Below are 24,722 nucleotides of genomic sequence, written 5' to 3'. Positions count from 1 at the left end.
GGCTAGATCAACAACGCATTTATAGTGACAATAGAAGATTGCATCGATTTTTGTTTAAAACTATTAATATTTTTTTCCAAATTTGTTCCAATGTTTCAACATTGGATATTCAATGTAACTTATTAGTACTATACCAGGGAGGAAGTTTCAGAATCATTTCCCAAATTTTATTTTGAATCCTCTGCAGAGTTTTCTTTCTAGTATTACAACAGCTAGTCCATATTGGTACAACATAAAACATGATTGGCCTGAAAAATGTTTTGAAGATCAAGAGCCTGTTCTTAAGACAAAGTTTCGATTTTCTATTAGTAAGTGGATACAGACATTTAATATATTTGATACATTTAGCTTGAATGCCCTCAATGTGATTTTTGAAAGTTAAATTTGTATCTATCATGAGCCCTTGATACTTAACATCATCTGACCAATTTTTTGGAACCTCTTTCATCGAGACAACATGTCTACTTGGAGTTTTCAAATAAAGATCTTTTGGTTTATTTGGGAATATTATTAGTTGACTTTTAAAAGCATCAGCAGAAATCTTTCATTTTTGCAAGTATGAAAAACATATATCCAAACTGTTTTGTTTGCAACCTACTACAGATGACTCACAGGCTTCGTCCTTTGGCGAAGAGGCCTGTGTCATTCGCAAACTAAGATTTCTGACATCCCTGGGATAACTCAGGTAAGTCTGATGTGAAAATATTGTAAAATATTGGCCCCAAAATGCTGCCTTTACGAACACCAGCTCTTACAGGAAGTCTTCCGAATTTGAAGTTCTGATAATTAACCTGAAGTGTACGATTTGAGTTTTAGGATAATTGATAAGTCTCTATATATGGTGATATTTCAATGAGTTTTAGCGTTTTTGGTCTCACTTGACTTTCAGTATTACAATCAATATTCCATGTTTGGTATTTTAACTTATGACCAACGTAGCTGGAACGCTTGCTAGCCTTTTGCTCTTAAATGATGACAAGTATAACGTGAGCATAAGAGCGCAACATTTTCAACGAGAAAAATCAAACTCTTTGCCTTCTACGAAACCAGTAACCGAAACCGGTTGAAGGGAACCATTCATTTTATCCATGTAACCGTCTCCGAAACACCATCCACAATACCCCACCGAGAGTGTTATGTTGCAAGAGTGTACGTTCTCCCAAAGCGACTGTCAATTCCGCACCGAACGGGGGATGGAAAATTTGACATTTTTATGAGCCTTATCCTGTGGAATATTAGATCATAAAGGGTGAAAGAAATACGATCACAAAATACCTTGCAGTATGGTTCTTGGTTCGCTTTAAATCGTTGGATATTGGTGCGAGATGCCACGCTGTCAAGGAGTCAGGAGTATAAAGTGAATACATACACCTACCGCCCACATTGTTTCCCCTCGAGAGGAGCAGTACAAAAATGGAGAGTAAAAATGGTGCAGTTCGAATAAATCACCATGCGTCGTCTTGGAAGACGATAACGGAGTTATGCGTTGAAAGTAGGTCAGATGGATTCCGTTGGCCACATAAAATGCGAAATCGTAAGGAGAGTCTCACGGGGGTGATTCGAGCTTTTCTTTACTGACTTGATAGCGGTTTAATGCTCAACGTTAAATTCGGAGAAGTTTAAAAAGTACCCCAAAAAATTCTCTTCATGTAAACTATGTTTAACTTTTAATAATGTGTTTCATTTCTATTTAAATTAATCTAAAGTATCTCTTAAATTGTCAATTATTGATAAAAATTACAAGTAGTAGCCATCGGTAGTAAGTATTAATGTTTGTAATGGAGATTGTCTGCTATGCTAGTATACTGCAGCACCTTGTGCGTCATTTGTCCCCGCATCTTAGCAAGAACCATCCAAATATCTTTGATGGATAATATGAAAAATATAAAATCTCACACCAGTCTACTTTTTGATTTCCATTCTAGTCGTTTATAAACTGTGCAAACTTAAAGCTCCATCGTAAAATTATAATTTAGCGCCAGCCCAAAAATGTTATATGGGATTTACCATCGGAAAACTCACTTCTTAAAATAATAATCATCAGATTTGATCATTGATTTATATAGAAAATCTAATGACAGACTTCGATAGGTAATTTTACGATGAAGAACATTGCTGAAGACTGTAAACAGAAGAATATTTTGCGCCTTTTTGTTAAAATTGTTATTCCTCTACGTGCTATTCGCCGTCACCTTACCAATCAATTTGTATTCAATATGTTTTTTCATGTCGGATTTCTTTGCGTTATTTGACAATGTGCATCGTTAAATTGCCTATCGATGTCGGTGACTAGATTTTTGTAGATGTCAATGGGTTTCCTATGGTGATTTTTTTTTTTGGTAAAAATTAGTTATCCATTAGTGAATGCCATACTTGTACTATTTGGAGAGCTGCCACAAAATAATAATTTCACCGATCGAGCTGTTATTTTGCCCAGTAGGGTAAAGAACTACTTGAGCACTTCCATACTTCACTTTGGCATGGAGGTTTCTCTTGGTTGAATTATCTAGAACTTTGCAATAAGAAGCACTTAACATATATGGTGGTAAAAAATGAGCTCAGCAGCTTTCAAAAAATTCAATAAAACTCTGCCGTAGTGAATCGAATCTACCAAGAATCAGATCAGGCCCTAGTGTTGGAAGAAGTAAAAATGCCGATTTGCATACAAAATAGTCATGTTTAGAGGAATATCGATCTGTGTGTAATTATCCAAAATGACACGAAGTTCTGGCGGCGATCTTAAACTAACGTGAATTTACAATTTTTGTTGGATTTTTGTTGGAGTGCCTACCGCGTGACAATTGATAATTGTTTTGGATGTAACGTCTGTTTGTCTGTGGTTACAGTTCTTATTTCGTTGCTTCAGAATCATTTGAGAGAATCAATCAAGTTACAAAAAAATAAACTCAACAATGGTATGCTCTTCATCATAACTAATTGTTTTTCAGAGGACTGGCCTGGTGTAGTAATTAGATCACATACCTCTTGCGCCAAGGATCTGGGATCGAATACCATCCCCAAGATACTTTTTTACAGAATGGAAGGCAAGCCGTTTGTCTCGAGATGAACTAGCATAGAATTAGAAATCTCTCATATATGTAATAATCTGAGAAAAACAGAAAATAGTATTGATATTAGTTTATGCATCGGAAACCTAACTTCTCATCCTCGTTATGCTATAAAATTATCCAGTAAACTACAAAATATTTGGGGATTTAGTCTCCAAGATTTTTTGAATTTTCCTTGAATACCATCTTTAATCAATCTCTAAAAAAGTTAATACATTTTGAGAAAAGTACGCGTGGTATATTTTTTTGTTTGGACGCCTTTTATGCGAAATGACTCAACTCCCTTGGTTTGTTGTATTTTTATTTATTAGATGAAACAGCGTTACACGGAGCATCGCTGAAGGCGTTTCAACAGATCTTCGAATTTCTTCCTGTCAGATTAACTTTTCCATTCTGGTGATTTCACAGTCAGCAATGAAATTACTCAAGCGGAAGCCCGGTGGGGTTTCTCAAAGTTGTGATGGTGGTTCCAGCGGCCAGCAGCAATTAAATCGTTTTTGTCTGTACATAATAAGAAAACAATTTAAGCCCGTTAATGCGAATGGCTATTGCCTATTTTTTGTGTTCCAAGCCGTACCTAACTATTCAACGCGCAGGTAATTTATTGTTGCACAGCAATACTAGGCGATAATCAAGCCAAGAAATGATCATATAAAACCATATACATATACCATTTAAGCCCGAACATTAATGTTGAACATTTTTCAAATTAGCCAAATCTATAATTGGACTTTCAGATACAGGTAGAGTTAGCATTGCTTCCGGCAAAGCCGAAAGATTCTTTGTTTGTTAGTGTTTGTTTTTTGGTCTATAGATGTACTGTTCCTTCTTCTCACTCTCAAGAGCAATGCCATTTTTGTAGATATTTTTTCGCTCTTGTAATCAGTAGACTGGAATTGTACAGACACGGCAAGTAGGCACATTGTGGCTAAATTTCTGCGACATGAAAAAACAGTACGACGCTATAGAATCAATTGGTCGAGTAGATTTTTCAACTTAATTCCCTAGAAAGCTGCTGCGTAGAGATACTTGACGCATCACTTGCTTTTCACACTAGCTTTGAATCATGTACATTTTTGAATAATGAATAGTTCAATCAAATCGCTCATACCGCGAAAACAAGTGTTACTCGGCTTCTCTGCACTAGATATCCCATCCATATCAAAAAGCATAAAAAATAGCTCACAATCGCAATAAACTAATTTGTTTGTACAAACAGCTTTCATAAAATGCACCAACCAAACCGACGACAGGCTATGACAATTCAACAGTTGATTGCGCATCGAGGGCCTTATCCGGATCCGGATTCCCAGTAAAAAATACCCCCGCACCCGACTGCCATCATATTCAATCAACGATGGGTTTCAAGCGCAAATCCGAGGCTTCATTAAAATAACGTTTCAACGCACAACGCTAACCAGCCAGCGCTTCTTCCCGTAAATCAACACTCTTTCCCAACTGCACAGAGCAAAAAAACAGAAATAATATGGAACAGCGTACCCGAGGAAAGAACGATAACTAACACAGTGCTGTTGCTGTTGTCGAGATATTCGAATGTAAACAAAATTCTTCAGATTTCGAAAGTACAGACTTGTATTTCTAAAGATTAGTTCGAAGTTTGAAGTTATTCCATTTTTAATTTTTCAGTTTAATGAAACTTTCAGAAGAAATGTTCTTCTACAAAAGCATGCTCTCAATCAACACAAGCAATTTTGCTGAAGATTTTGATATACTTAGAACAATCCTTCTTCTTGTTTTGGTCATATTAACACATCCATGTTCGTACTATTGTATTTAGTACACAAACAGGTGGAAAACCCTCGCTCTTCTTACACAGTATCAGCGTGGTGCTTAAGGAGGTGTACAAAGTACAGCAGCATGAACATGGAAATATTATTATGACCAAAACAGGAAGGAGGATTGTTCGTATGTTTTAAAAATATTCAGCTAAATTGCTTGTGTTTATTAAGAGCATAATTTTGTAGAAGGCATTCATGTTAAAATATTAATGGTTGATCATTTATGACCAAAACATGAACAAATAGAATTTCAATTAAGATTTAAGAATATCAAAATGATATCATATTTTTAAGGTAGATTCAAATCCAGAGAAGGTTTATCAAAAACTGTTTTTTGAATGTTATGAACAACAAATTTCGACACCACTTTGATTGAGATTCTGGTATCAGATTCCGCTCGAGTAGGGAAACAGCGATGGCGTGAAATGGGATGCGCTATCAATTGGTTCACACTCGTTTGTGAAAGGACCGAGAGTTTGCGATTGTGTCAACGTTATTCATTCGTGGAGTGCATAAAAATATGGGCAATCAGCATCGTTCCAGGCAGCATTTATGTGACAAAAAAAAAGAATCAATGAATTCAGTTCAACATATAGTATGATCATTATCGTCAAAGGATTAAGAAGCTGGGTGTGGGGTCGAGTGGGGATGTAAGTTCAGCATGAACAGGCTGTTTGCAAATGGTTCCGACAAAGGGAAAGCTCAGTTGTTTTTTTGTGAATGATGGGGTGGTTCTTAGAATCGTAGGTTGTTGGTTGAATTTAACGAATCTATGACAAAAGGTCGAAGGCACAAGGTCAAAAGACAAAAGGTCGAAATGACAAAAGGTCGAAGAACTGAAAACAAAGGCCAAAAGGTCGAAAATATATTTTCAAAAAAAATTCCACCAAGCTGATGATTTTCGACTTTTTGTCCTTTCGACCTTTTGTCTTTCGACCTTTTGCTCTTCCGACGTTTTGTCCTTCGACCTTTTGTCCATAAATCCTATTCGCAGCCGCAAATCCAAGGAGCATGTGTGACCATGTGATGATAGTGTCGTAACTCTGCACGCCAGATCTCTAGTTGAGGTTGATACCTCGTCTGGAGTCCGAATACTTGGTTTCGAACCATCCAGCGTTGCACGGTTTCAGCCTAATTAGTTTCATCGGAAAACCATGTGATCGGATTAAACATGATTTTGTATAATTTCACCTCGGCTCCCGGACAACCGACTCAGTTTTTGACTACTTTTTGTAAGTGCTCTGGCAACACTGAACAAATCAGATCCAATTGTACTCGACCCTAACAGCATCAGCTTGTGATGCTGGTCTGGTAGAAACCGAAAGTGAAATTCGTTGCTGTTTACCTGAACCTGTGAAGGAGAGAAAATTCTTACACGTGTTGTTCTGTTGCTGCTCGGTCTTCTGCAGCGTGGCCCTGTAGATGAAACTACTGGAATTGAATGAGGAAGACGAGACACAACGTAGAGATTCCAGGCAGGATTTTTATCAAAAATTCCTCTTGAAACCATTCACCCAGCAATTCCTTCAAAGGTTCCTCTACTAATTATTCAGGATTTCCTCCACTGATTCCTTCAAAGTTGAAAAAAATTCCTCAAGTGATTTCTTCAGTAATTTTTCAGAGTTTACTCCAAGGCTGCCTCCAAGAATTCTTTCAGGGATTATAACAATTCATCAAAGATTCCTTTAGGAATTCCTCTAAAAGTTATATCCAAGGATATCATCATGCATTATTCAGGAATCAAATAAAGAATCCTTTTAATTCGTATTTTTTCTACAAAGTTCTCCAGGGATTTATCCAAAAACTTCCCAAAAGATTTGTTCAGTGATTCATTCAAGAATTCCTCCAGCGATACTTCAAGAATTTCTAAACAGAATCTATAATGGTTCTTTTCCTGCGATTCCACCAGGAACTCCTAAAGAAATTCTTAAAGAGATTGATCCCCCCCATAAGAAATTATTACAGGAATTCCGCCAAAAAATCGACCATGAATTTATTCTATGCATCACAAATTCTAAAAATCCTGCAGCGATTAATCCAAACATTTTTCTAGAGATTCCTGCATGATTTTTTTTTAGAAATTCCTTCAAAAATTCCTACAAAAATATATGCAGAGATTTACTTACAGTGATTCTACCCAGAATTTCTCAAAGGATTTATCAAGGAATTCCTCCAGCAATTCCATCAGGAAGGCTTTGGGGATTCAGCAATAAATACTGCAAAAAGAATCTCCGGAAGAACTCTTGCTGGAATATCTAAAAGAACTTCTAATGAAATCCTTGAAGGATGGAATCTGATGAAATCCATAAAAAACGCCTGATGTATTCCACAGAAGAACTCATTATGTAATCCCTTGAAGAACTTATGATGTAATCCCTAGAGGAGTTCCAGGTGGAATCTCTGAAGAAACTTCTGATATAATTTCTAGAGGAACTCCCGAAGGAAACTCTATATGACCTTCTGATGAATCCCTGGAGAAATTCCTGATGAGATTCCTTATGATAGAATTTCTCGAGGGACTACTGATATAATCTCTAGAGGAACTCCTGGTGAAATCTCTGGAGAAAGTCCAGGTGGAATCTCTGAAGGAAATTTTGAGTTAATCCATGGAGGAACTCCTGATATAATCCTCAGAAGAACTCTCAGAGGTACTCCTTATAAATACCCTATAGGAACTTCTGATGGAATCCCTGGAGGAATTTCTGCAGATATTCTTGAAGGAACTCCTGATGGAATCTCTTGAGGAAGTTTAGATGGAATCTCTGAAGAAACTTTGGATGGAAACCCTGGAGGAACTCCTAATGAAATCCCCAGAAAAACTCTGATGGAAGCCCCCATCTGATATAATCCCTATAGGAACTCCAGATAGCCGTAGCGGTAAACGCAAGACCAAGCTGAGGGTCGTGGGTTTGAGTCCCACCGGTCGAGGATCTTTTCGGGTTGGAAATTTTCTCGACATCCCAGGGCATAGAGTATCTTCGTACCTGCCACACGATATACACATGCAAAAATGGTCAATTGGCATAGAAAGCTCTCAGTTAATAACTGTGGAAGTGCTCATAAGAACACTAAGCTGAGAAGCAGGTTTTGTCCCAGTTGGGACGTAATGCCAGAAGAAAAGAAAAAGGAACTCCTGATGGAATTTCTGTAGAAATTCCTGATGGGATTATTGCAGGAAATCCTGATGAAATCCCTAAAAGAACCTCTGATAGAATCCCGGGAGGAATTCCTCATGTAATTCCTAAAGGAGTTCCAGGTGGACTCCCTAAAGGAACTCCTGATGGAATCCCCAGAAGAATTCATGATGGGATAGAAAACTTTCGATGGAATCCCTAAAGAAATTCTTATTGGAAACCCTGATGGAACTCCTGATGCGATCCTTCGTGGAAATCATGATTGAATCTTTAGAGTATCCCTGATGAATTCCTGGAGAAAATTTTGATAGAGTTCCTGGTGGAATCTCTGATGGAATTTCTGATGTCATCCTGACAATAACTTCCGATAGAGGCTCTCCTGATGGAATTCCTTGAAAGAACTTTAAAAGGAATCCCATTAACTGGATGAAATCCTGGTGAAATTTCTGATGGATTCATTGTAGAAATTCTTGGTGCAATCCCTGGAGGGACTCCGTATTGAACATTTGATGAAATCACTGGTAGAACTACTGGTACGACCAGTTCATCAAACATTTGGCTCCGCCCCCAGGTTTAAGCTCATGTTGGTGCTATATTTGACCATGTGTGATGCTGCTTGACGAACTAATTTAATGGTTTGTGCAATCGATTTGACGGTGGGTGAATCGGTCGGCCAGAATCAAACGAGTTTGATTTTGTTCAAACCACCGGTGAGTTTGAACAAAATCAAACTCGTTTGATTCTGGCCGACCGATTCACCAACCGTCAAATCGATTGCACAAACCATTAATTTAGTTCGTCAAGCAGCATCACACATGGTCAAATATAGCACCAACATGAGCTAAAACCTGGGGGCGGAGTCAATGTTGGTCAAACCGACTGAGCGTCTGTGGGCTGTATCACACACCTAGTGACCGAATTTTACCATAAAATGCTACTTCATGGCGGCGACGATTGTTTTCGAAGCTATCGTTCGAACCCGGCACCTGCCCAGCAGCAAAGCAGCCAACTACCCTCATCGAGAGTGATTCCTATTCATACGTTCTGCATAGTAGAAATCGATTATGCTGGACCCATCAACCTGAAAAGAATCCTCAAACGTGCCGCACTACCGAAAGCGTATTTATGCCTTTTGGTGTGTTTTGCAATAAACCCGGTGTACTTGGAATTAGATAGCGAACTGTCCACTTCTGCATTCTTGCTACACAACAAAGATACAGATTTATCGTGGTCGTCCATCCAAGATCCATTTGGACAATGGCAAGAACTTCGAAGGAGCCAAAAACGATATTGCCGAATTGTTTTCGATGCTTGCCAACGATGAAAGTCAAGCGCAAATCACGTCATCCTGTGCATTTGAAGGCATCACATGCAGAGTTGTTATTAGTCGCCGGATTTGACATAATATCAGTGAATAGAAAGGTAGACAACAAATCGGTGCTAATTGAATGGCCGACCAAAAAAGAATCTCGCAAAAAAAAACATCAGCGCGCTTCCGGAGTTGAACCAAAATCGTTTGTTTTAATGGCAGCACGCGCCTGCCAGCAGAGCCAACATAACTTTTTGAAAATGAATTTGCCAATTTGCCAAAACAAGACTCCTAGTTGGCTAGTAGTTCGTAGCTCAGACTCTCTTTGTCTGCAATTGTGCGCTCGGTCACGATACGAGGCTTATGTTGGATCAGAGCGAAGGAGTGACGCAAAGAGCGACCAAAAATATTACTCGTTGACTTTTTACTAGGGACATTCCGATACTTCCGATATATCGGAATATCGATATTTTGCTTTCGATATTCGATATTTTGGTATCGATATTTCCTATTCAATATATCGGTGTATATCTATTTTATTTCCTTCCGATATATCGTACAGTAATAAAAGGAAAACAATTGTAAGACATTCTTCATACATAATTCATTTTTGTATTTAAAAAAGCAGTTCCCGTTTAAATTATACTATAATGTAGCTTAACAGAAGAAGTTTATTCCCGTATCGGTCAAAATACAAATAATCTTGAGGATTCGAAAAAAAAATCGCATTTTGTGAAACTAAATGGCAGGTCGCTAAGCGATATATGAATTTTGCTCCAATCAAATATATCATATGATATTTCGATGTATCGATATTTTGAATCAATATATCGGTGGTATCGATACTTTAATTCGATAATCGTATCAAATCAAACATCGATACTTCGTTATATCGGAACGTCCCTACTTTTTACTGCTTTGTTTCGTCGTGGTGTCCTTGTCAGTTATCGAAGACGAAGAAAATGATAGTCTTTTAGGCACTGATTTTTTTTTTTTAATTTTTCGTCATCGGTCATTAACGAAACCGATGGCTACCAACCCTGATCACATGGCACCGTACTCCACCCAAAGCACCCCACTTTGGCGGATTGTGGGAATCGGCTATAAAGGTAGCCAAAAGGCACTTGTACCGTCAGCTTGGATCATCGCGACTGTCCTATGAAGACATGAGCACTGTCATCGCTCAAATTGAAGCGATAATGAATTCACGGCGCACTTTCTCATCGGCATATCTTTGCTTGCCCCGCCCGATCCAGATTTGCGTAGCATTCCAACAAGTCAACTAGACCACTACTGGAAGTGGCAGGCTCGCATCGACGAATTCTGGAAGCATTGGCAGAAGGAGTATCTTCAAGACCTTCAGTTGGACACCAAGGGCTTCATGAAGAATGCCAACATTTTGCCGAATCGATTGGTGATCGTCGTCGACGAACAGCTGCCAATAACTCGTTGGCCTCTTGCACGAATCATTCCAGGACTCCAGACAGTTTTTGTCTTGAAATCGATAACCAGATGGTGGATTTGCAAGACCATTAGCAAGGTAAACATATATCGAGCGACTCTAGCAAAAACCAGCCTGGTATTCGCCGACGAAGGATCGGTCTTAGTCTGCTTAACAGGATGCACGACAGTATGTTGTACACTAAATTCAGCAGGGTCATTCCACTGTAATTGGCACACTCTAGTCTGTGTCCTTTAATGTAGATTGGGCGTATGAGACCATCCAACCATCCGGATGATTGTCTTCTATACCTTCAGTAATACTCGATACGATCAACTGGTAAACCTGCTCACTTCCGTGCTTGAGAAGCGTGACCAGGATCTCGTCCTTCTCAGGAGCATACAGGAGTCCTATGTGCCAATTATTTGTACAATACAAACTTATGAAGTATACCAGATTTTTGTATTTGAGTTCAATTATCCGTTCATCACTTAATTTCAAGGAAATTCTTCCAAATGGTGCTTTAGGAATGCATATATTAGTATTTCCATCAATTCTTCTAAAGTTTTTTTTTTTTTGAGTATTCCATCAGTATTTCAACCAGAGCTTCATTTTGGTATTCTAGAGTGATTTTATTGCGTAACGTTGAATTCGTGCATTCCGAATAAAAGAACCACCCTGTCCGTTAATGCCTCGACAAATCCATACGGTATCCGGTTTCGAAAGATCCATAACCCGCACGCTCGGCTCAGTTATCCTGCAAATCGTTTCCGGATGCAATCGACGTGGCAAGTGCTACTCAGGCTATAAATTGCACCGACAACTATGGTGAACAACAGCCCTTTTTATGCCCTTCATCTGGCGCGCTTGTCGAACGGAGGTGTTATACTTGTGCACATTTTGATATCGATAAACGGCGAACAACAATCGGTGCTTGGCGTTGAATCGTTACTGGGTATAAAATCTACATGGAAATGCATTCCTCTTCGGAAAACGTTCACGTTCATCCATAGTTCATGAGAAGAGCACCCCCGAAATGCGTCATACCGTCCATTCCGAAATATAATAACAATGGAAACACATTGTTATTCCTTAATTTACATAAACAACAAAACGCTAAATAACACTTCCAATCGATGGGAATTGCAATCCCAGATGACTGCAACCATGGTGAAGGGGGGAATAGGGCTGCTGATTGTGCTCCAAAAACCCTTCGAAAGTTCCCACTCGTGTCCAATTGAAGAGGGAGGGAAGGTACTTGCACTTGCAGATATGGTTGGCACTTAGTTCCAACCAGCGCACAGTGGGTACCTGGACTCGGATGGTGTGAAGTTGTTAATTTTTTTTTTTTGTAAAAATAACTTAATAGAATCCAACAGTGCTAATTTCACTTTTTTGACTGATTGGGCACGTGAGGAGCTATTTTTCTTAATTCTTTATAAGTATCATTCCAAACATTACGTTCATTTCTTATATCTAGGTGTTCTGTGTTAGAAAACACTATCATCCTAATTTGGAAAAACAAAAATGAGCATTCATAACAACATATTACATTTCATTTGCCTTAGCAGTTCAGAATTTTCACAGGTGAGTTGATTTCTCCTGCTTTTAAGAGAAAAAACACTTTAAATTAACTTAACCTAACCTAACCTAGATATAACGCATTTATCGTGGCAATAGAAGAGTGCAACGATTTATGTCTAAAATTATTTGTAATTTTATTCGACATTTCTTCCAATGTTTCTTCATTGGACATTCTATGTAACTCATTAGTACGATACCAGCGATGGAGCTCCAGAAACTTTTTCAAAATTTTATTTTGAATCCTCTGCTGAGCTTCCTCATTGGTATTACAACAGCAGTACCGTCGTGCGGGGTGAAATTGGAGAAATCTTCCATTTATGCTAGCATTTCGCCCACTGTGCAGCATCGAATACCTTCGAGAGCTGGTGAATTGTTTTGCACATTGCACACTGCACATTTGTCCGAATGCAATTGGCAAATTCGACCGTTCCCATGGTTCAGCAGCTGCGTATGGACGTGTTCTCGTAGCTAACATTTATTTTCTTGGAAAAATGTTACGGTCCCGGTCAACCCTGCTGGAACTGGAATTGATAACGAGCTATCCTTGGGGAACGGCACCGAAACGGGAAATGCTGCTGGTGCAACGGTGATGTGTTTTTAGAACAGGAAAATGGCCAACGATTTGTTCCACCCAACGACCACAGCTTGTGGCATTTCGGGACGCATCGGTGGTTTTCACACGATGAGTACCTCTTTTGAAGAAGTGTCCACCATTACTATGACGTGTTTATTGCCGGCGGGGCTTTTGTCTCTCCGGGTGCAGTAAGCGTCATCATTTCGTGTCCAAAAAGCAATGAAAATGTTATTGCACATACGGATCGTAAATTTTTGCGAAACAGTTGAATTTGGATTTAATTGGTTGTCAGATGTTTGGTGGACATAGATTGCAGTCATTATCAGAGAAGCGATCGTTTCACATGTTTAATAACTGCGTGGATGTTATGCAAGCAGTTTCCGAGTTGTCAAAATTGTTCTAAGCATCGATTTTATGTCGTTCCAAAAAATAAAAATTAAGTTTATAGATCTTTTACACGATGAAATTACATTTAGTTTGATTTCGGTTCTACCAAAAAAATGTTGAATTAGGATATTTAGCTACATCTTTCAATTACAGAATTCAAAACCTCAAACTCTATGAAGCCACGTCAGAAATGAGTTTGTACAACTTATGGAGTTTTGTAGATGTTTTGGTGTATAACAATGTAATAAGCCCTCGTGTGCAATCAACGTGTCATAGTCTCATAGGTAATGATTTTGATTTATGTGAACCATGCAAACATCACTCGTGTCAAACGCTTGACAGTAAGAGCATTCGAAATCAGGGATCGTGATTTAAATGAACTCAACATTGTAAAAACGTTAAAGTGCGCTCTGAAAATCTGCTAGTAAAATTACGTTTTGCTAACTGATACGCTCAACACAATCCTATGCCACACGTTATCGACGGTGAACCTTGACGCGAAGATTTATGCGATACATTTATTACGTCCTTCCAGTGCAATTCGTGCACGTTGGCCAATGTGATTCATGATTAGGAGGAGGACGTGTTGATGGAAATCAACTTTGATAGACGTTCTTTTTGCAGCTTAATGCAATTCTGGATCTAGATGCTTGCCCTATTTTATCGTGAGATTAAGCAATCCGAATTCTTTCACGTCTTATGTGTGCTTTTTTGTGTACTGTGTACCTTCATAAATATACATGCTGATTCTAATGTAAAAAGTGTCTTATAGCTGAATGGAATATACTTGTCTGTTTCTGTAACTGTGTTTTGTAAACAACTGAATTTAATATTTTGAACAACACCAAATTCACGTTCGCGAAATCCTCTTCTTAAGGTGATTATAGAACGAAGCCAAACTTTGAATTTTCAAGTGCACAAGACTGGAGAATCTGACAACAGTTCGCGTTGAAAATCAATCAAATTACTTGCTTGCTGGTGGTGACCAAGGGGATACATTTTCAACGTGGATCGCTGTTTGGTTCTCAAGTCTTGTGCTCTTGAAAATTTGAGGTATGGCTTTGTTCTATTATCACCTTAACGTTAACTGAATAAACCTCATTAAAATACCGTATTGTCTCAAATTCTGAACATGACTCACATTCTGAACACTTGAGTTTTATAGCGGTTTTTTAAAAAAGACGACACAAATTTCTTCAGATGATGGAAAATTCTTCTTTGATTGGATTGAATTGAAAACACAAGTTTTTGCCGACGTTTTGGTCAGTTTGGAACCATGTTGAAGAGTTCATGAGATATTCGTAGACAGGTTTTGTCACTCAAGGATTTAGAACTGGAATATTGATGCTTAAAAAAGTGTAAAAAATGTAACTGCTAGTTTCAGCGGATATAACAGCAGTTATTTCATGAGCCAATTCTTGACGACTTTCACGGACCGTTGCTGTTTTCCGCATATCTTCGTTGACCTTCACACATTTTCGCGGACCTTCGCACGTGACGTGATTCCGGGAACGTCCGTCGCAGACATTATAGGACATCCCTTGGAACCTATTTCATGGTGTTCTCTGGGCTTCGTGTCCGTGCGGTTAGCGACGTCAGTCGTTAAGGCGTATTGTGTCACGAAGCGTGGGTTCGATTCCCGCTCCAGTCGGAGGAAACTTTTCGTCAAACGAAAATTTTTTCACTGGGCTACTGGGTATTCCGTGTTGTCGGTTGCCTAATGTTAGTGATTGTTCAGTCTGTACAACCTTTGGCTGAAGACGGTGTGAATTGGCCTTTCAATCGAAAACTCACTTTTAACGATATCCTAGATCCCACTAGATGCAACTTTTGGGGGGGTTTGGGCATCTGCACTTTCGTTACGCTCTTGATGTTTTCCCGCTCTGTGCTCTTGCACTCTCCGCAGTCTACCAGTGGTTTGCTCTTGCATGTTGAGCAGTTTGCCTTTTCATCTTCCTTCGCTTTTTTGTTTCCTTCCATTGTTCATCCTCTTCTTCCCTTCTCGCTTCCTTCTCCTCCTGACATCCCACGGCGTCGGAGGTTGTCACCATTACCGGTTGGGGAGGCATCCGCACTGATGCGGACTACCGGCGGCTAACGCAAAGGAGATCTTTGTCTTCTTTCTTCATCAGGTTGACTCGAATGTCGGAGTCGGTCAAACAATTCCGGTTGAGGGTTGACTTCCAATTCATTAGCGCCCCAACGACCCAATGCCAGGAACTGCTATCAGCTTCTCGTTTCACTGTCCATCACGCCAGTTTCTCTGCATGATAGACATTATGTCAACCTATATGGTGGTTTCCAAAGGTTAAGGTTAATTCGCCATGTTCCAAAGGTTAAGATCGTTTACCATTTTGCTCACCATTCTGTCTGCATTGAAGTCCTGTCCAAAAGCAGCCGCCGCCGCGTTTCGTTCCATGTTGAACGTCTGGCAATCGAAGACGTCTCTCACTACACATGGGACAGAATGGTGACAATACTGTTTGAAGCAACCGTGATCTGATAAGAACTGTGCAGGTAGAAGTTCACTTCGCCATACTCGCTGTTTACCCAAGTCGACACATTCGGGATGAGTCTGTGGGTCCAAGGCATCCCAATCTTGCTGGCACATGATCAGCGAGCCGATCCTCGCTAATTTCCTCACCTGTCAGTGCCTTGCTGCTAATAACTCCCAAGATGATGCAAATTGGAATCATCCCGGTAATCACACATACTGCCTCCGACGATATTTTTCTGTATGCGCTTCATACTCTCATGGCCATGGGCCGGAACGTGCTGTTGAGCTTGTCCCGATTGCGCTTGGTTTGCAGTGCTGCACCCCAGGCCAGAACTTCGTGTCTCAGTATTGACGATGATACGCTAGTCAGAAGACGCCTCTTACGGCTTCTCGGGCCATGAGCGTTCGGCATGATCCTTGTAACTGCGTTTGTCGTCATTGCCGCCTTCTCACATGCATAGTCGACGTGGCTGTTGAAGTTTAGCCGATCGTCTATCATCACGCCCAGGTGTCTGGGACGATAATATCAGCGAAGCAGTCAAACTCTTTTCGATTGCTTACTAGTAGCACCTACGTTTTGTGGTGGGCTATCTTCAGCTTGACTCCATTCATCCAGTTCTCGACCGTGACCATTGCCTCCATGGCTAGCACTTAAACTTCCTCCATCGTTTCGCCTTTTACTTTTATGACGACGTCATCAGCCAAGCCAACGATCTCGACACCAATGTGTAACTCCAGTGATAGGACCCCGTCGTACATCCCATTCCATAGCGTCGGACCCTTGTGGAACTTCCATTACTTTTAACTCCTTTTGGCCGGCGTCGATTGCATACACCTACACCCGATTCTTGAAGTAGCTCTGCAGAATCCGGCACAGATAGTCAGGAACCCGCATTCCATGCAGCGCTGTGACGATGGCCTCCCAACTGGCGCTACTGAACGTGTTCTTAATGTCAATCGTAACTACGGCGCTGTAATGATTTCCTCTCCAGGACCTTCTTGGGCTTCTCCAGGGTGCGCCGCGTTCAAACCACGTTTTCTTCAAGGACCTTCAGGCCCGATCGTCCTTAACTTTTCGAAGGATATTTGCGTACGTTGTTTGATTGTTTGCCTTTACAAGTATGGTATTCCTTTTCGATCACTCACCCTGCGGGTGTCTCTTCGATTTCTTCTTCCTGTTCTTTTTCTTCTCCACCTTCTCTTCTGTTTCAATATTTTTATCTTTGGTGTTGACGACGGTTTTCCATCCGTCATCATTCCCGTCCTTTTCCTTGCTCGTTGCGCTGATTTTTTCGGTCTTCCCCATCTCATGGTGACTCTCTGTCTCGCTTTTCCGTTTCACCTCGTACCTTCGGAGCCCCAAAGATTGTCAGGCGCTGCTTGCTCCGTAACCTTTTACAGTGCCTTTAGGCAAACTCTGCTCTCATCTTCAGCGCTTTCTGCTCGTTCATGGCTACGTTGACAGAGGATTTAATACTCGTCAGCTTGCTCTTGATTGTGGGATGCACATTGTGCCGGTCCTTGATGAACTGTATGAGTTCATCGACCTTTTTCTTCAACCTTGAGTTTTCTAACTGTCTGGTCCATTTTTGGTTCTCATCCTGGGATTTGCTGTAGGAGTTGCTCCGTTGATGTTTCCTCCAGAAATCCCTCCCGGGAACCCTACAGGTATTTTCATCACAAATTTCTTCGTGAATTTTGTCCATAAATTCATCTGGGGATTTCCTCCAAGAATTTCTCCGAAGTTTTCCTCCAAAATATCCTTTGGCGGTTTTCCTGCAGATATGCCTCCAGCGATTTCATCCAGGATTTTTTCTGGAGATTTTCACCAGGAATTCCTCCGGGAATATTTTCACGGAATTTCTCTAGGAATTTCCTCCCAGAATTTTCCTGGAGACTTGCATTAGCAATTTCTCCTGGGATTTCATCCAGAAATTCTTCTGACGATTTCATCCAGTAATTTTTCCGAGGGATTCCTCCACGAATTCTACCAAGCATTTACTCCAGGAATACCTGCCAAAATTTAGCTTTAAAAGTTTTTGTTTTGATGATTTTCTCCAGTTTTTTTCAAGAATTTCACCAGGAATTACCCCCAAGAACTCCTCTGGGGATTTTATTCAGGATTTTTTCTGGGGATTTCTGAGAACTCATCCGGAAGTTTCGCCCAGGAATTTTTCCGGAGATTTCGTCCAGAAATTCAATTTTTTCATTAATTTTTTTTCAGAGAATTCACCCAGAGATTTCCTCCAGGAATTTCTCTGGAAAGTGCACCTGGAATTTCTCCGGGAATTTCCTCCAGGAATTCCTTAGGAGATTTCCTAAAGGAATTGGTCCAAGAATTTCCTTCGGGAATTTCTAGGATTCCCCCGGCGATATCAAGAACTAATTTTTCCAAGAATTCCTTCGGGGATTTCAATGATTCTTCCGGAGATAACCCCCAAGAGCTCCTCCGGGGTTTTCCCCAGAAATTATTCCGGGGCTTTCCTTCAGGAATTTCTCCAAAATCTTCTCCGTAGATTACCTCCAAAAAATCTTTCGATGATTTTCTCCCTTTGAGAATTTCCCCCAAAAATTCCTGCGGGGATTTCATACAGGAATTCTTCCAGGGATTTACTCTAAAAGCACCTCGAAAGATTTTAATAAGAAATTCCTCCGGGGATTTTCTCCCAAAATTTCTTCGTGGATTTTTTCCGAGAATTTATCCGGAGACTTCCTTTAAAAATTTCTCTGGCGATTTGCATCAGGAATTTCTTAAGGGATTTCGTCCAGGATTTCCTCTGTGTGCTTCGTTCAGAAATTCATTTAAAAAATCATCCGGAGATTTTCTCCTGCAGATTTTACTCCGCAGATCTCATCCAGGAATTTCTAAGAGGCCTCCTGATAGCAATTCTTCTGGGGATTTCCTTCAGAAATTCCTCCGGAAATTTTTCCGGAAGTTTCTTCGAAAATTCCTTTGGAGATTTGTTGTAGGAATTCCTCCAGGAATTTTCTCCAGAAATTCGTCCGGAGATTTTTCAAAGAATTACTATTAAAGTTTTACAAAGTTCGTCCTGGATTTTTTTTTTCGAAATATCTTCAGCAATTCTCCAGAATTCCTCAAGTACAGTCAAACCTCCATGAGTCGATATCTGAAGGAACCATCGAAATATCGAGTCATGGAACAGAAATGCTTTGGAAAGTTGTTTGAGGGGACCATCATAGTAACCATGAAATGTTCATTTTTGTATTGTTTTATGTGTTGATATCATGGGGGTTTCACCGTAATTCGAAATGCTCCGGAGTTCTGTTAGGAGTTCTTCTGAAGTTGCTTCAAAAAAATCGTAACAATCAGTCCGGGATTTTGTCCAGAGTTCCTCAGGAAATTTCTCAAAAGTTTCTCCGAGACTATATCTATACTTCCTCCAGGAGTTCTTTCAGGTTATCCTCCAAGAAGTTCTTCCGGATTCCTCCGTCAATTCTTCTGGATTTCATCCAACGATTCCTCGGAACGTTCTCTGGATCGAAAATTCTGCTAGATTTCTTCTAGAAATTCCACTGGAGTTTCTACAGCGATTCCTCTGGAATTTGTGGAAAGTTCATCCGGACTTCCTTCCCAACGGTGAGAATTGCTTCGAATGTTCTTCTTAGTTTCTCCAAGAATTTGTCCGGAACTCGTCAAGCAAATACCCCGGAGTTCCTCCAGAAACACATCCAGAGTTTCTCCAGCAACGCCTCTCGAATTCCTCCAGGAATTGTTTCGTAGTTCCTCCAGGATTTACTTTGGATATTCTCTAGGATTTTTTCCAGAGTTCCCACAGGGATTCATTTATAGTTTCTCCTGTAATTTCTTCGAAGCTTCTTCGGTAATTCCTCCTGAGTTGCTCTAGAAATTCTTACTGGGTTCTTCCAGAAAAACTCTTGTGAAAACCTTAGGAGAAACTCTATGAAGAAATCCCAAATAAATTTCTGGAGAAATCCCCGCAGAAATTCATGGATGAAATTCCCAGAGGAATCCCTGAAGAAAATCCCCGGATTATTTCCTGAAGGAAATTTTCGAAGAAGTTCATGGCATAAACCTCCGGGGCATTCCTGTAGGAAATCCCCAGAGGAATTCTCCAAAGAATTCTCCAAAGAACTTCCTGGAGGAAATCTCCGAAAAAATCTCGGAGACATTCTATGAAAAATCTCCAGAGGAATTTCTGGATAAAATTCTTGGAGGGTATCCTCAGAAAAATTCTAAAAGGAAGTCTCAGGAGGAATTGCGGGAGAAAATCTTTGGAGGTGCTTTTCAAGAAAATCTCCGGAAGAACTTCTGGACGAAATCTCCGGAGTAATAGCTATTGACAATCCTCTGAGAAATTTCTCTAGTAAATTCCCGGAGGAGTTTCTGTGGATATCGCCCGAAGAATCCTTGAAATCCCCGGGAGAATTCCTGCAGAAATTTTAGGAGAAATTCCTGTAAAAATTCCTGGATGAAATCCACGAAGAAATTTCCAAAGGAAATACATACCCGAAGAAATTCCTGGAGCGAATCCCCGGAGAAATTCCTGCAGTATTTCCCCGGAGGTATTCCTGCAGTGAATTCCTAGATAAAATTCCTGGAGATCATCTTCGTAGTAAATGTTGGGGGATACTCCTGCAGGAATCCTTGAAATCCCCAGAGGACTTCCTGGAGGAAATCTCCGGAGAAATTCCTGGCGCAATCTCCAACGAGCTTCCCGGAGAAAATCCTCAGAGAATGTTTTTAATTCAATCCTATAGTAAATCCCCGGAAGAATTCCTGGATGAAATCCCTGAAAGAATTGATGTTGGAAATTCCCTTTAAAATTCCTGCAGAAATTGCTGAAGGAGTTCTTGGAGGAAAACCCCTGAAAATTTCTTTGAAACAATCTCTGGAGAAATTTCTGGAGAAAATCTTTGGAGGAATACCTGGAGCAAATTGACAGAGGATTTTTTGGAGGAAATCCTAGGATGTTATCCCAAAAAGAATTCTAGGAAAAAATCCCTGGCGAAATTCCTGGTTTGAATCCCAAGATAAATTTCTGGAAGAAATCTCTTGAAAAACTCTCTGAAAAATCCCTATAAGAATTTCCGAAGAAATTCTGGAAGAATTTTGTTAATGTAATTTATAAATTAAATGTCCAGAGAAAATCGTGAACGAAATCCCAGGATGAATTACTGTTATAAATCCCATGAGAAATTTCTCGAAAAAAAAATCCAGAGGTGCTCTTGGGGGAATTCTTGGATAGAATCTCCCGAGAAATTTCTGGACGGCTCCTCCGAGGATTACTTTCCAGCTTCACTGGAAGCTCCTCCAGAAATTCGTTTGGAGATTCACCGGGAACACCTGCGGATTTTTGCCATAGTTCCTCCAAAAATTGAATCGGAGTTTCTCCAGGAATCCTCCAATAATTCCTCGAAAATCCTACGGAGTTCTAATAGGAATCCTTTTGGAGTAATTTGGATAATTCTCCTAGATTTCCTCCTAGAAATTCTCCCGAGTGTCTCCAAGAAATCCTCCAAATTTCCTCCGGGAATTTTTCACGATATTCTTCGAGAATTTATTCAGAGTTCCACCTGGAATCCCTCCGTATTCCTCCAGAAATTCATTACTTCCAAAGATTCCTCAGCAGTTCCTGCAACAATTCCAATGGATTCCATCCGGAAATTTCTCGGAAGTTCCTCCGGAGTTCCACCAGAAATTGCAGCAAAGTTCTTCCATAACTTCCTTTGAAGTTACTTCAGATTTTCTTCATGAAGTCACTTTAGATTTTTTTGAGTTATCCTCCAAAATTTCCTTCATAGTTCCTCCTGGATATCCTTCGGAGCTCCACCGGTAATTCCCTCATATTTTCTTCATGGTTCCTCCAGAAACTTCTCGGGAGTTCCTCCAGTAATTTCTTTGTAGTTTCTCCAGAAAATTCTTCCGGGGTTTCTCCAGCAATTCCTCTGGAGTTTCTCTGAATATTACTTCAGACTATGCAACCTCCGGTAAACCGGATCCAGGACCCAGTCAAACCAACTGGTGGTTTCTCATTGGCGCTAGGGAACACATCCCTAGCTCCCACCTCAATTCATTTTACTTGAATGCAGGGTTGAGTGTCTATGTCATAATTTAAAACCTTCAATATTTAACTGCTTACGTATGTCGATCCAAAGACCCATTTCCTGCAGCCTAACTCAATACAATATACCTACTCTGTCTTCGTTCTTAAATTAATGAGCAGTGTATTTCAGTAGATGCTGTTCACAAAACATGTGGACCTGTTTTTTTGCAGCTTTCTTTTTGTGGCCGTTTGTGCTTAAGAATTGTTTATTTTTAACTTAAATAGGACTTGAATAATCCTCATTTCAAATACAAATACAAAATAGAAAATTATAATTTATGCATTTTAGCACGAAAAGAAAATCTTCTCAAACAGTATTTCAAACAGTATATCGGTGAATATATTATCCTTGGGTGTTGAGATAGGCTTCCTAAGTGAACTTATTGCTTAATTACTTAATTGGCAGAATAGAAGGCTAACCTAATGAACAAATAAACTAATAAACAGCAGGAGAACGGTCCTATGGAAATTATGTAGGCGATGAAACCGAAAAGAAAATTCATTCAACGCATTGATGCAAAGATGACTTTTGCAAATCCTGTTGTATTTAAAATAAAATATTGTATCGAATAAAAACTTAGCCTGATTTATATACAATGTAATAACCAAAAGCCATTACAGTACATAATGTAAAAAAGCTAGAAATTATTACAATAGCTATGATAAACACCGCATCACATTAAGCTTTTTGTACATACACATGTTTCCATCGAACCTAGATGCTTGAAATTAATCCGAGGCAACGAGAGAAAGAAACAAGTCACAATCCGACCAACTTTTACCTCAAGAATAACGTACACCTTAATACACACACACGCTGCACTTAGGCAACCCTCACGGGGCTCTCACCTGTCTTGCTTTCTGCCGCTGAAAAATTATTCACTCCGTACATGCAACTTGGTGAAAAATTCCACAGCTAATTGGAAACACGCGAAAACTTTCTTCTCACCTTCTCTGACAGCAAGCATACATCACGTACTCACAGGTTGAATTCGAATCAAAATAAAAAATACTGGAAGAAGTTTTACACCCGCAAAAAAAATCCAACCACTTTGGTTTCTTTCCGTCGACCTACGTTCTCTGTTGTTATTCTATATCTTTTCCACTTTTAAAAGTTGAGGCGTTCTTTTTATTCTCCAAAGGGGCCCTCTCAACAACGCTCCTAGACCTATTGATGTTTTACGTTTATAGATGTTATTTGTTTATGTTGGAATTTTTAAGTAGAGCATTTCGCTTTCCATTCACCTTAGGAAACGAGTTTCATCGTTAAATTTCATGACTTTTTCTCATCTTGTGTTTACATTGAAGGTTTCCGCTCTTCTTTTTCAGTTCATATTTTTGACCAATCAATCTTCCTCCATGTATTTTGATTATTACTCTATTTAAACCACAGATAGACTCACTCACTTTATACATCTACATGTAAATACGAAATACGTCGTAAGGAGAAAAGAAATCATCAAACAATTTCGATGTTAATTGTTGCCAGATAAGACTCTTCGATACTTTCTTTCTCTCCTTCAAACAAAAGAGATAAATCTCAAAACTAAAGTGTTTCTTTCACTATCGTAAATCGGCCACTTTTCCTCTTTCTAACTCTTGTACCCCATTTTAGAACATTTACTTAGCTACACCCACTCTTGTTTCCTCATCACACCGAAGCGCAAGGAAAATATTTAATCAAAGCTTCTCTCTTCCGTCTTCCTGCAGAACTACACTTCGGCGAACCAATGATGTCAGGAGGACGACATCCCGCTGCGGGAGAGGAAAAAGTCGTAATAGATTCCGGAGGCCACCGAACCCCCAGAAGACGACGGAAACCAGTTTGAGTGAGCTCATCATCCGTTTTTTGATCCCAGCCTTGAACCAGGCTGATCCTCATCATGGTACCGCCAAATCGTCATCTCCATCGTCCATACCTCGAAGCCGGAATATTCCTCTCCAGCAGCGATATCGGTCATTCTGTCACAGTAACTTTTTCCAGTGCCGTCATCAAAGCCAACGTGTCCAACTGTGGGTCCTTCCTAGTGGTTGTGTGAACCCACCCACCAAAACCTCACAACATAACAATGCATCAGTCGTCATCATTACCATAGTAGAATTATTATCAGCACGCCATTGGTCGTCACATTCGGGTGCTCATCGTTCATCGCATCGTTTGCCATTCGTCCCGCAACCGTCGCAACTCCTGGGCAACAAACAACACTAATTTAATTTAGCATTAATTAACAAATTATAGATGTACAGTGTTATTCTCTCCGCCCAAAGGGGACGGATTTTTGAAAACTGAAAAACAGAAACGGTATGCTGAAGATGAGAAAATATAATAAGTATGAAACAAGAGGAAAAAAATCTAGTCTATAGATATAACCAACCAGGAACGTGTAAGGTAAACAAATTTTAGGGTAGCAATTGAATTTAAATTATTAACTGAAACAAAGAAAAAAAAACCCTAGTCGAGAAACCGTAACCACGTAGAAAACGAATACTACATTACATCTACTACAACTACTACTTACTGCAACTATCACTTACTACGTACCCTGATTTCCCGTGGAAAGAACCCGTCAGCAGGTGGAAGGATGATAGCAAACCAGCTTTAATAAACTCGACTGTTTTATTTTTATTTTCAATCGGATTTTATTATTTTCCATCGAAAAAACCTTCAAAATATCACAAAGAATGAAACGATGTTCTTTGCTGGCGAAAAAAAAATCTCAATTTTCCCGGAAAGAAAATTTGAGAAAACAAACATCACATATCAAGTGTGAGGCATAAACTAAAGGTAACTGCGCAACGGTACCGGGTAGGAATCAGGTAATGCTTTTTGTTTCAGAAAGCAA

General features: G+C 39.8%; 1 protein-coding gene across 2 annotated transcripts in view; it reads left to right on the top strand.

Moving 5' to 3' along the window:
* The window catches only part of LOC5568754 (potassium voltage-gated channel protein Shal), a 116,661-nt gene extending 92,149 nt beyond the window's left edge, over positions 1–24,512 (top strand). The window contains exons 5-6 of one of the 2 annotated variants that reach the window (XM_021842993.1): positions 3,806–3,811; positions 23,590–24,512. In XM_021842993.1, coding sequence (XP_021698685.1) covers positions 3,806–3,811; positions 23,590–23,613 — 30 coding nt within the window. In that variant the 3' untranslated portion in view covers positions 23,614–24,512. The remainder of the gene's footprint in view (positions 1–3,805; positions 3,812–23,589) is intronic. The other variant, XM_001658081.2, reaches the window with a different exon arrangement.
* The last annotated feature ends 210 nt before the right edge of the window (positions 24,513–24,722 follow it).

The sequence above is a fragment of the Aedes aegypti genome, chromosome 2, assembly GCF_002204515.2.
Source record: "Aedes aegypti strain LVP_AGWG chromosome 2, AaegL5.0 Primary Assembly, whole genome shotgun sequence".
Lineage (NCBI taxonomy): Eukaryota > Metazoa > Arthropoda > Insecta > Diptera > Culicidae > Aedes > Aedes aegypti.
The sequence above is the reverse complement of the archived record's forward strand: the minus strand, read 5'-3'. Positions and strand labels throughout refer to the sequence as shown.